At 35.0% G+C, this 13,427-nt stretch overlaps 1 protein-coding gene across 4 annotated transcripts; it reads right to left on the bottom strand.

The window, feature by feature from the left end:
- Window positions 1–11: 11 nt before the first annotated feature.
- On the bottom strand, window positions 12–12,930 carry LOC103990511 (probable transcriptional regulator SLK2). 4 transcript variants are annotated; one of them, XM_018829433.2, is made up of 10 exons: window positions 12,839–12,930; window positions 11,570–12,433; window positions 11,352–11,483; window positions 9,238–9,286; window positions 4,946–5,160; window positions 4,786–4,854; window positions 4,435–4,535; window positions 2,573–2,666; window positions 2,397–2,466; window positions 12–859 (listed from the first exon to the last, which is right to left on the bottom strand). In XM_018829433.2, the coding sequence occupies exons 2-10, from the start codon at window positions 12,224–12,226 to the stop codon at window positions 639–641; spliced, it is 1,608 nt and encodes a 535-aa protein (XP_018684978.2). In that variant the 5' UTR covers window positions 12,227–12,433; window positions 12,839–12,930; the 3' UTR covers window positions 12–638. The 4 variants fall into 4 exon arrangements, with proteins under 4 accessions (XP_018684978.2, XP_064972383.1, XP_064972384.1 ...); XM_065116311.1 differs by having other exon boundaries at window positions 11,570–12,394; window positions 12,839–12,920; XM_065116312.1 differs by having other exon boundaries at window positions 12–561; window positions 636–859; window positions 11,570–12,917.
- Window positions 12,931–13,427: the final 497 nt, after the last annotated feature.

Consider the following 13,427-nt stretch of genomic DNA (forward strand, 5'->3'; position numbering starts at 1 on the left):
TTACTGGCGGCAAGCAAACTATAGGTTCTAAATATACCAAATGCTACCGCAACTGTTTAACTACCCAAATGGTATACTAACTATATGAAATTTTACAGTTCTCAAGCATCCCAACTATCCATCACCCATGCCATTAAAGTCACCATGGAACATTCCATGCTCAAAATCTTCAGCAATGAGGTCCGCTTCTGCAAGAACGGCATTCTGGATCAACTCCACTCGAGTTAATACTGTCACTATCGAACTAGCAGCCATGCCAGTGTGCAGATTGGAAAACTTAGTTCCATTTCCGACAGACCCAGGGTTCATCCTGACTTGAATGTCGCATCCAATTACCTCTGCAGCTACCGAACCATTTGTGCTGGGAGTATTGGTAGTCTGCTGTGATCTTCTTTTGTTGTTATTTATCATTTCTCGAGTTACATTTTGGTGCAAGTGTTGTTGGTTCACCTGGGTGAAATGCAGACTGTTCTGTGGAAGCAAGCAACCATATGATGGCGGGTGATGCTGCCCCAAGATACTATCAACGCAGGCATTAACCTGAATTGATGAAGCTGAACCCTGAAATTGCATAGGTTGTTCTTGTTGGCCTAATTGTTCCTGTCGAACAATGATCTGAGTCAAGTTGGGAGTACCACTCAGTAGGTCTGGTCTCGCGCTCGCTCGGTTGTCATGAAGGGACATGTCTGGACACCAACTTGTTGTTCATATGATTGCCTACCCCTGGATGAACGCCCATGCCTTTTCAGCATGTTTTGATCAGATGGCAGACTGTGAACCACAACTGATTGGTCCATCTCCTGCAATTTTTGCCTTTGGAGATAGGCTGCAGCCTGAATTGTATAGTTCTTTAAGCTCTCTGCAGCAGATGATAACCATAAAATTACAAAATGCTTTCAAACATGATCTACTTTCTGCAGTAGTCTCTAAATGCACAGATAAGTAGGGAGACTATTTCACTAGATCCAAGCGGAAACATGCAACAACCCAGCTAGAACCTACATCTTGGAGCTTTATAACAAAAAGAAAGAAAAGGAGTTTATTGATCAATTTGTGGCATACATTATGCCCAGATTTGCCCCAAGAGTACGAGCCGAGCTGCAGAAAGCAATGGTTGATTCAGCACTGAAGATTGGGGGGGGCGGGGGTGTGGGGGGTGTGGTTATTGGGGGGAATGTGTGCATGAGGAACAAACTGTCTGAATCTCTAAACATCATAATAACCTTTTTTGCAAGGCAACTCCATGCCTTGGGATGAAAAGTAGAACAAAATACTATGTGAAACAGTAGTGCCAAAAATCTTTACTAAAATGGTGAAATATTTAACATAACCTCATAATAGTGGCAACTCAATTGACTTATTCATATAAGAATCACCTCATGAATTGAGCTTTCAATCAGTACCAATCTTTCTTGAGATATTCATTTTTAGTTCTTTGGTCTTACATGAGTATATCATCGATGGTAGGTACAAGGGACTCATTTTGCCACCGTGTTGTAGGGTTCATCAATGATCAACCTATAACCAAATTCTCATTTCAGCTACCCTCTGCAAAGCATACCACCACATTATCTGATGATGGTTTATTTTTTTTCTGAATTTTAAAATATATGATTAAGCATGTTCTCCAAGTATACCTTCATTCACTTAAATTTTGAATTATAAAATAAATAAAGTATCGTTAACTCAAACTTGATCAGATAAACAAATTCAATATCTAGTACAGCATTTTCTAAAAGGCCGACCATAGAATATCTTGACAGATCATGAGCCTAATCAGCATGACCCCTAAGTTTATCCTGTCAGCATCCTGATGAAAGCATCTTTGTAGTTTCTGAAACAGTTCTTCAAAATTCTTAACAATTGTACAGACATCATTAACTTCTGAACTTCCTGATAAACTTTGGAGTAGGATTATTGCTTTATCCCCTTAACTATGTTAAGTTAAAGGTATATATACAGAACAGATGCTTGTCTTCTAATTGACTTCAGTAATCAAGCTAATAAACTATAATTATATATGTTGGGCATGTTTTATGTAAATCCACAAAATGGGATTTGGTCATAAGTAGGTGAAGTAAGGTCTGAACTGCTGAGTCAAATAAAAATAAATCTGGTTTTAAGCCACTCAAAGTATGCACAAGCGGAAGGTATATCAATAAAGATTCTAAAATTGTTGTGGATTATCACAAGTCAGGTGAATACTGCAAGATATACCGAAAGAAACAAGACACTCGAACAAAATTAAGAAGCCTAAAATATAAGATGCTGCTTCTGTAGCAAGAGAAGCACTCTGTGCTACTAGTGGAACATTAAAAGCAAAGTTTCAACAATAGAATTGGAATTCTCACCATAGCATATGTGTCTATCAGACCTAAGTTTATAAAGAATTGTACCTATAGGTCCACTGTTATGCTCCTTGCTAAAATCAAACAAGTCTTTCATGCTATTTACCACCTCAGATATCTGTCAACACAAAACATTAATTAAAGACAATGTGGCAAAATACACAAACAGAGAGAATAGATGCTCTCAATTATATGATCAACCACTAAAATAATTTCTTAATTACCTGTATGAACCGTACATATTTCCTGGATAACCCTAATTCATTCGGTGATTGTAGTTCCAAATTTCTTGTTAGCTGATGACCTGCTTTTGTAAACCTGCAAAGTAAAAAATGCCTCAGATCTGGAGGTCATAAATGTTAGTCATAGTAACTAACTGATACAGCACACCACTAAGAAAATTGACAGTAAAGGTAATGCAAATTTTGGACTAAAACTAGCAAACTGTACTTGAAGTGTGATAAAATAAAAAATTATTATTAAATTGGGCTTAAATATTTTCAATCAGCTTTCCGACTCAATAAGTTAATTAGTCAGTTATTTCATTAGGTTGGATCATGATAAATGGTATCAAGGTCGATCTAGTATTGGACATGATAAGAAGCTCAGGTAGAAAAAGGATTATCCATGAGTGGAGTTAGAGGACATGTCATGATATAGAACCACCATTGTTCTAGGCATCACATGAGATTTGATCTTGAGTTGTGTTGGTCCTTGACAAAGACATTAATCCTTTTAAGTGGGAGATATTATAATTAATGATATCTTATCAAGTTCGATCATGGCAATATCAATGAGAGCATTCATCAAGATCTCGCTTAATAAAAAAAGTCATAGACAAATAAATTTGCATCTTATGGGCCATGTCATGTTTCTATGCTAAAGAATGGAACACATTATTCATAGAAAATTTCTAACCCAGTTAAGATAATCCAACTTGTGTAGATTCTAGTTCTAATGAATATGTCACTGCTGTAACTTCTAAAATTGTTCCAATTTGTAAGTTACTATCTAATTCAGAACAGCATGTCTGCAAGTAATGACATGTCATATAATAAAATTCATTGTCAGGACACATCATTAACAAATTCAATCTACCAAGTTTAACAATCACAGATCAACTTATCAGATTCAAGATACAATAATAAGCTGAAAAACAGAATCAGAAACTCTAGTTGCTAAATATCATAATGTTAAAGGAGATTCTTGTTAAAGGAAACAATATTAACAAACCAAGGGTGACATGGACAATTATCAATCATGTAATTGTCAAACTACGGTTACCAAATAGAAGAAAAATGTATCAGGCATTATATTTGAAATATTCCAAGTAGTTTGTTTTTTACTAACTTCTTTGATCTCATTTTCTTGATCAGTTTATTTAGCTTAGAATATGGTATTTTCAAATTTTTATATCAGTTTCGATGCATAATAAGGGCTTGTAACACCAATCTCGTTTACTAATAAGAAAAGATCATATATGGAGAAGCTACAGCATGTGAAGATTTAGCTTACCACAGGCTAATAGGTCCATGCACCAATTATTCAAAAACATAAGGTGATTTTTCTTCACATGAAATTCTAGTTTTTAACAGTCAACCAATCTGATGTCTAAGAATATCATGCCAATCAATGTGTCCGCATAGGTCAAAATGTTCTATGCCAAAAAAGTATTGGCACACATCAACAAACCCATGCTGAAGGTGCCAACATATGATGGCTATGGCAATTTATAGCTTGTGCTGGATGGTACAGTGTGTCATGCCAAAAGGGCACTGGAAAATAAAATGACAATACATCTTAGCGGTGCAACAACAATATGTTCTAACTATAAATATACAATTAATATAAAATGCAACTATTTTCTTAGTAATTGCATATAACCATTACTAAGAAAAGGGAGGTAACAAATTTTAAGATTAATTACATGATAAAACCATGAAACAGGCCATGTTCATAAGGTGACAAATAAGCTATCTAGTACTCTTTGGATCTTCCCTTGAAGCTTTCAGCATCTTAATTTTTAACTGAATCACAGACATCTTCATTTTAAAGGTACTTTATATCAAATAATGAGTTAGCTTACAAGTTGCAGCAGGCTTGCAATTCTTGATGTGGGACTCTGGCAGATCCATTCTTGTTTACAGAAGTTTGATATTTCTGTGCAACTTTCAACAATTGGTCAACCTGGAAAAAAAATTATCATGGTAAGATGAAATGGATACACCCATGTAAAATGTTCAGTCCAACAAAACATTTTTCACAAGAGACAAAATTAAAATTCTTAATTAAGTTGATATGTCTAAAAAATTCAAAAAAGAACTTGAAACAAGTAAAAAATCATAGATAAGCCAATGTCTTAGAAATAACAGTTTATATTAAAATATAAAAATAATTCTAATGGGCACTGCCTTATGCATGTAAATAAACCACGTACTTGGGGTGCTAGCACTCTACGAGGAAGAAATTCTTTGTGACGTTGAACACAGAAGTCCCAGGATAGTATCTAAATCATCAGACAGATGTTTTAAGAAAAATATTTTTGGGCATACAAAATATGTAAAGAAAAACCAAGAGAGACAAATTCAATTTGGAACCTTCAATTCTGGAGTAAATATAACTCGAAGTATCCCTTCACGAACAATACGTAAATGTTCATAAACACTTTCAAGGGCCACTTTGTCATACTCCATCACAATGAATCCTTTAGACAAATGGCACTCACGTGGCATGCCAAGAAACAAATTTTCATCAACAAGCCCACTTTCAAATTTAATTTGGAAAAATCGAGGAAGTATTCCAAAAGTAACCTCTGCCAACAAAAAAAGATGGAATTATATAAATTAACAAAAAATATCAATAAAAAATTTTAATCCAGAGAAAAATTAATGTTGACTAAACCAAAAGTGAAATATTTGCCAATGAAATAGATAGGAATATGCAGAGTAATGATATGGATATAGTTATATGAATAGAAATAAATACAAAACCTAAACATTTTGCAACTAACTAAACTTGCATTTCCATGAGAAGTGAAAATTTTGAAAACCTAAAATAACAATCCACATGGGATCAAGTTTTACCTGTCCAAGATTTAATTGACACATGCTCGAGGGCTTCTTGCTCAATCTACCTAGTTCTCCATTTTGTATCAGTTAACAGGTCAACAACAACAACAACAATAACAAAGCCGTAAGTCCCAACTATTTGGGGCCCGCTACATGGATCTTTTGCAATCATTGAGATCTGTAAACAATCATATATTTAGTTAAGTTCAGAGTGCTTAAATCTTTATTTATAATTTCTATTAAAGTCCTTTTAGGTCTTCCTCTGTCTCTCCTCATATCACTAACATTAATTATTTCACTTCTCTTGACTACCGCATTCGGAGGTCTCCTTAGCACATGTTCATACTATCTTAAATAATTTTCTCTTAACTTATTTTTTATCGAAGCGATACCTAGTTGTTTATGAATAAAAATATTTCTTTTCCTATTTTTCTCAATAACTTCACACATCCATCTCAACATTCTCATCTCGACAACATAAACTTTTTGTATATATTTTTTTTAACTACCTAACACCTATATTTATAAAACATTGTTGGTCTCACAATTGTCTTATAAAATTTTTCTTGTAATCTCAAAGGTATCCAATGATCACACAAGACTCTTGACGCACCTAGTCATTTTAACCATCTTGTTTTTAATCTATGAATAATATCTTCATCGATCTCTCCATCTTGTTGAATAATTGATTCAAGATATATAAAACTTTTACTTAAAGGTATTTTTTGTCCATCCAATTTAACTATATTCTCTTATCTATTTCTAGAATCACTAAAATTATATTTTATATATTCAGTCTTAGTCCTACTTAATATAAAACCTTTAGTTTCTAAGGCTTGCCTCCATAGATAAAGTTTATAATTAATTTCACTTATACTCTCATCAATTGAGACAAATATCATCAACAAAAAATATACACCAGGGAGGTCTATCATGAGTGATCTTCTAAGCATAAAATCAAATTGATTTTCAGATATATTTATTTCAAACCTTATCTTACTTTCGATAACTCTTTCCTAAAGTTTCATAGTATGGCTCACGATTTTAATTTTCTCTATAATTTGAATAATTTTGTATGTCATCTTTATTTTTGTAAATTGACACCAAAAAACTCTTTCTCCATTTATTTGGTATCCTTTTGAATCTCATGATTTAATTAAATAAACAAATTAACCAAGCTACTCCCTTGTCCCCTAAACTTTTTCCGACCTCAATAGTGATACCAGTAGGCCCCATATTTTTAGCTATTTTCATCTTCTTTAATGTGTTTTTTACTTCATTAGCTCTAATTTTACGAATAAATCTATGATTATTAAATCTACCACTATTATTTATCATTAAATCTAAGTCTTATACGAAATATTTATTAAATAATTTATAAAAATATTTTTTTATTTTTTCTTAATCTCGTTATCATTAACAAGTATTTTTTGATCTTCGTCTTTAATGCATCTAATATTACTTAAATTCTTATACTTTCTTTTCCTATCTTTGGTAATTTGATATATATCTATTTCACCATCTTTAATACCTAATTTATTATAAAAATCATCATAAACATTATATCTTGTTATACTAATCATTTTTTTAGCCTCCTTTCGATATTCTTTATATTTTATATTTTTTCTCATTTTTATAATTTTATTAATTTTTAAAACATGATCTTTTAGTAAAAATTATTTTTTGAACTTCCTCGCACCACTACCAACTCTCTTAAAGTTACACCTCTACCTTTAATCACACCAAGAATCTCCTATGATAAGTTCCTAATTTTACTAGTCATCATAGTCAAAATAATATTAATATTATCCTTATCTAAATTCCAAGTCGTCTCCCTTTCCATCTTATTCTTAAAAGGGTTTACATTATCATCTTTAAAATTCCACCATCTAGACCTAGTAATATTTTCTACTATCTTTTTTTTTCTTTCATTTTCTACAATAAATATCTAATACCATCAACCTATGTTGATTCATCAAAATTTCACTAAGTATAACTTTACAATTCTTACAAATAATTTTCTCCACTATTCTAGTGAAAAAAAAGTCTATTTGACTATGACCACTCTTGTAAGTAATCAAATGTTTCTCTCTTCTTAAAGTGAGTATTTACAATTATAAGATCATATAAAGTTGTAAAATCCAAAATCATACCACCATCTTCATTTCTCTCCCTATAACCAAAGCCCACATTCATCCCTTTATATTCACTATATGTTTTCCCTATATGACCATTCAAATCTCCTCCAATTATAAAATTTTCAATTATAAGTATTCCTTAAATGATATTATTTAAGCTTTCCCAAAATTCTCTTTCGATTTGATCATCCAATCCGACTTGAGGGGCATAATCACTAATGACATTCAAAATATCTTGTCCCTTCACAAATTTTAGAACTATAATTATATCTTCAAATTTTTTTACATCTACAATATTATTCTTAAGATCCTTATCAATAATAATTCCTACATCATTTCTGTGTTTAACTTTTTAAGTATATCAATTTTTAAATCCAGTACTATCTATCTCTCCAGATTTTTCTCCTAGCTACTTAGTCTCTTGTAAACAAATAATATTTATTCTTCTTTTAATTATAGTGTTTACTATTTTAATCTCTTCCCTGGAAGTGTCCATATATTCCAGGTTGCTAACCCAACCTCTGTTTTTAGACTAACGTTTTTACTCCTATTGGTCCAAAACAATGAGATAACCCTGCCTGCTTGGCACCACATCCAAGCACCAATGTGATGGACCACTTCCAGGCAACCTCCTAGCCTATCGCTTACAATTCGAAACACAGGTGAACAAGGTGCATCGTGTCACTTTCAATTGATGACCTAACTCTATACTGAAATCGGTTAAAATCTATATTCATAAGATCTGACATAGTTTTATGCTAATTATCAATGACTTAACGCAATCCACCACCTTTTTCATCTGAGCTTGGGACCCGTATTGGCGATGTTATATCAGTTAACAAGTCACAAACAAAAAAAAAAAGGTCACGAACCTACACTATAGGGCTTCTCTCATCTCACTTGGACCGTGCCTCGTGTTGCTTGCTAGCCCTCATACCATCGTTAGATTGTTCAACCTCGTCATTCACTCCTCTCCTCCTCCACCCCCTCCTCCCTTCCTCATCCTCCTCATACCTTCATAGTGCAAACTCATATGTCGGTGTACCATGTGATGATATGTTGGCATGTACTGAATGCATACCGATCTATCTAGAACAAACGGTACAAGTCCAACATTCAAAATTTTGAACTATGCCATATATTTTATTTTTTTTTATTTTCTTAAAGCTACTTACACAAGAAAACACTACAAGAATGTCTAAGAAATGGAAATTTAAGATCAATGAAATCTAGAGCTTGTTGCCACAAACAAGACAAAAAGCATTCATCCTTACTTAGACATTCAAAGAAGCATAAACAACATAGAAAAAACCATGACAGGACTACAAAGATTCAAAAGGGATCATAAAACAGCCATGTCAATTACAATCTGGAAAGAGGAGAAATGAGACGAGCATATGCAAGTCTCTACCTCCCCACCCTCACCCTCGTCTCAGCACTAACTACTAGAAAAGACATGTCCAACATTATCTTTTGCAACTTAGTTAATGCTGCATTTGAACAAGACATAAAATGCCATTAAATAAAATGGTGTAACATATTTGTACATCAATAGAACAAAAAAGCTGCCATGAAAAACCTTGTGACAGAAAAATATCAAATTACTGACAAGATGTGTGGATACAGAGTTAAACTAATTGTTTTTCAAGGAGTCTAAGAATATGTTTAAAAATAACCACTAACCAAATCCTTTTCCAGAGTTCACAACACAAAGATCACAATTCCATGTGCCCTGCAACAAGAAAAAGAAGTGTACAAAAAAGTCATGCTCTATCACCAAAGATGGAAAATTTTCATCATCTGGTCCTTATAAACATGATCTCATTATATCTTCTTGCCTTATTTTCTTTTTTTTTATTATACATAAACATCAGAAGTAACAAAAGGTTTACAAAATTAAATGTAAGAAATCAATAAGAACAAGAAAGAAAATCAAATGAGAAAAAAAAAATTCACAGGTTTACCATAATCATACTAGTTTCTGCTTACCATCTAGAAAGCAGATTTCGACAAACCAAAATGAGTTTTCACATACAAACATCAATATCAACAAACAACTGTTACAGTTCAAATAAAAATCATTTATGATCACTAAATGTATTTCCCCCTGCCCCATTTTTTTTTTTGGCCAGCAAATAGTAGAAGCAAAAGTCTCCCAAAAACCAATAATACTTTCTAACCAAGTCTCATTTCTAGAGTGAGCCTCATGGTCCTTCCCCTCCATGCCCTAGTAAGGGCAATGCCAATAAATTTGAGGTAACTAAACAGTTCATGGACCCTTTTGTGCACTTATTATTTCTATCCAAATCTTCTTTGGTCTCTTTCTGCATTCTAGAACAAGCCTGTTTACTTTATGAACGTGTTAAATTTTATTCTTTGGGCATATCTATTGGATCAAAATCAACATCCCTAAGTGAAAGAAAGAATGCATTCCTCTGCAATCAAACCTTGACAAACTATTCGGCTAACTTGGTGCATTGATCCATGGTATCTGACCCCAGTCAAGTTCAATGCATGTGGTGGGACCTTCTGTTTACGTAGATATATCTCTTCTAGTTGATACAAATTTACTTTTAAATTGACCTTTGACCCAGAAACCAATAATTAAAGCATAAACATGGTTCACCAAGTTGGTTGATGCAGATCTACATCTGCTTGCTTCACTACCAAAATGACATAATACAATGAATCGTTAATTTTAAAGTTAAGGAACAAGTCACTATCTCAAGTTTGGCAAAGAAAATAAAAACTTCTAATCCCTTCTCCTCATTGTCAATCATGCTACATCAGGTGCCAATCACTGCTTGTCAGTATTCACTTGCCGACAAGAAAAGAGAGAGTGGGTTTTCAGGGAAACAAGACAAAGGTGGGAAGTATATGCAAAACAGCAAAAGTATATGCCAACCTATCCTCAGGAATTATAATCTTAAAGGGACTCGTCCCATCCTCAGTTCATCAGATCTAAACTGTCACTTGAACTATGAGGGTCCAACCATCAACATGGTGTTTAAGAATGGCATCGACAAAATATATCTCTTTCTATATATTGATAAAGTGGCAACACACAGAAGGTTGTTTGAGATGATATATACAATCTTCCACATTTCTGCTCCTAAAGAAGGCATCATACATTTTACACTTACAAAATTTTCAAATTGCATATATGCTCCCCAGGAAATGCCTTCATAAAATTCTAAAAACAGCATTCCAGCATATTTAATTTCAAAATATTCCATTTACTTTTTTTTAAGCTTATATTTGACAATCCTAATCCAACAATCTGGCATGGACAATCCTGCTAATTTCAATCCTAAATCCCAAAGCTGACATCCATTTTATAATTTATATTGATCTTACAGACCTTGCACAAATTATTAGAAAAATAATAATAATAATAATAATAATAATAATAATAATAATAATAATAATAATAATAGGGGTAAATTGATTCCTCTAATGACTCTAGAGGACTAATGATCCAATATTCACAGCATCAGAATGTCAAGATAAATCATACAATTTAGGATCAGCATCCACCAGCAATGGCCAATTGAATTGCGTGACATCCTAGTTTATCAGTGACAGCATAAAAATAATGATGAAAGTTTTGCTTCAATGTTACTTCCTTGTTCGCCCTACTATTCTTTTCAAATTCTCCAAGCAGTCAGATGCATGATGATGACCAAATGGTGTCTCAGTTGGACCACTATAAACTGGGGATCGCTATTCATCCATGGTTTATGCTGACACAAAATTTGGTACACAATATATAAGAATTCAGATAATCAGATACTAACCTTAGCTGACTGCAGGAAAACACCAAGAGCATGGTTGCCAACATTGTTGTACGATGATAAACACCACCTTTTCTTAGCTGGTGGTGCAAAATACTCTGCAACAAATTTTCTCCAGTATAGTATGGAATTATCCTATACAGAAGAATTGGATTTAGAGCATATTATAACATGTCAAACACTTTGAAAATTCAGCATTTTGTAGAAAAGAATGAACTCACAGCTGGGCGATGCCGTTGATGATACAAATACTGCATCACTCGACAAGAACCTTTCTTCACATCAAAATTGTGATTGGCAGGGACAGCTACCTCAACAGGCCGCTGCTGCAAATGGTTCCTCAGCTGTTGTTGCTGTTGAAAGGTGATAGGTGCTTGCTGAGTCTGCGGAAAAGACTGCATCATGTGCTGTTGAAGCTGGGTTAATCTCTGCTGTTGTAACATAGCATGCAGCTGTGGATTCTGATGACCATGCAGCTCTGGCTCTGGCTCTGAGCCCTGCAGCAGTTGCTGGATCACCATCCGCTGCATGATATCATCCTTCAAATCAAGCCTTGCTTTTTTTGAAATATGCACTGAATCGTCAGGTGCCTGTGCTATAATCTCAGATATGGCACTCGATGCAGCTCGCTTGTGTGCATGCTCGCTACCCAGGCTCTGCTGCATGATGGAGCCATCCATCACCCAAGAATCTGATGTGCTGTTTGATGAAAATGACATGGGTGAGGCTGGGAGGCGCATGCACGGCTCATTGTTGATGCTGGCGCTGCGCTGCAACTGTGTCCCAGAGAGAGCCGAGTTGGCGTCATTGACTATTGAGCTTGCCCCAACACTAGGCCCGGAGGAGTTTCCCGCGCTATTGAGGATACAGCCGGTCATGTCTAACAGACACAGGTCTGAGTACGAGGTGCCTCTTCTCCGTCGACAAGTTCAGAATTGGGGCTTGGTTCTGCTCACCGCCTTGGAAGAAGAGGGTGGTCCCCTAGGAGGTTGGGCCGATTGGTATCCAGGAACCAGGAAGACATCCGGTGGCAAGCGTCTCTCTTTCTTATAAGAGCCCCCAAGGAAGGGTCATAACACCAAACCCTCCAGCAATGAGAACAATGACTTCAAACGCAGACGAACCACAGAAACGATCGAACACACAAAAAAGCCAAAAACTGCTTCAAGAAACGAAAGAAGGAGCCCTAACTACCTCAAAACGCTTCCGAGAAGGCAAAGAAAAGCATCATAATACCAAGAAGATCCAACACAGAGCTAGAGAAATCCTTCAAGAAAAAGCCTTTCGAGCCGTAATTATCTCGAACGCCATCAGGCCGGCTTCCGAGACGGCAACTAAAGCATTATACCACCAAGAACAGACCCAGTCAGCAAGAAACCAAACCCCCCAACTCGTCCATGCTCGATCAAGAACGGACGAGGCAGAAATCTAAAAAAGGTTCAAGAGAAAACAAAACCAAAGCCGCACAAACTGGGGCGAGATTGTCATACGAGGAGGATCAAACCGACGACGCGAGTTCTCGCCCCGTTGCCCTTTCCCCGCTTCCGACTTGGCCGTGGGCGGTGCCGTCCGACGCGATCGGTAATTGTAGCGGAGGACCCGAGGATCCCAACCAATTTATAGGCACGGTTCTGACGTTATTGCACGCATCGCGAGGATCTAGCGGACGGTGGTGATATGGGATTGGCGGTTATGTTTAGATCGACTGTAATCCGAGAAGGTTGGATTACAGGGTTTATGAGATCTATCTATACGTTCGAGTGATCTTCTAATTACGCGGTGTATGTTTTCCACGAATTATCTTGTAATTAGATTGAGATAAATTTATCCCAGAATTTTAAATTAGAAGAATTTAGTACATTTATACGATCTTCTAATTATCACTCCACAAAAGATTGGTGAGATGTGATATGGTGCATATTTTCCACGAATTATTATTATTCAATGGTGTGGATTCTAAAATCTAATCTCTCCATTAAATATTTTGAATCCACATCGAACCTTCAACCAACTTCAGAATCTCCAGTCAGATTTTGATCTTTGTTAGCTTTAAATTTTATATATATATATATATATATA

This window comes from Musa acuminata, chromosome BXJ2-7, assembly GCF_036884655.1.
Source record: "Musa acuminata AAA Group cultivar baxijiao chromosome BXJ2-7, Cavendish_Baxijiao_AAA, whole genome shotgun sequence".
NCBI lineage: Eukaryota > Viridiplantae > Streptophyta > Magnoliopsida > Zingiberales > Musaceae > Musa > Musa acuminata.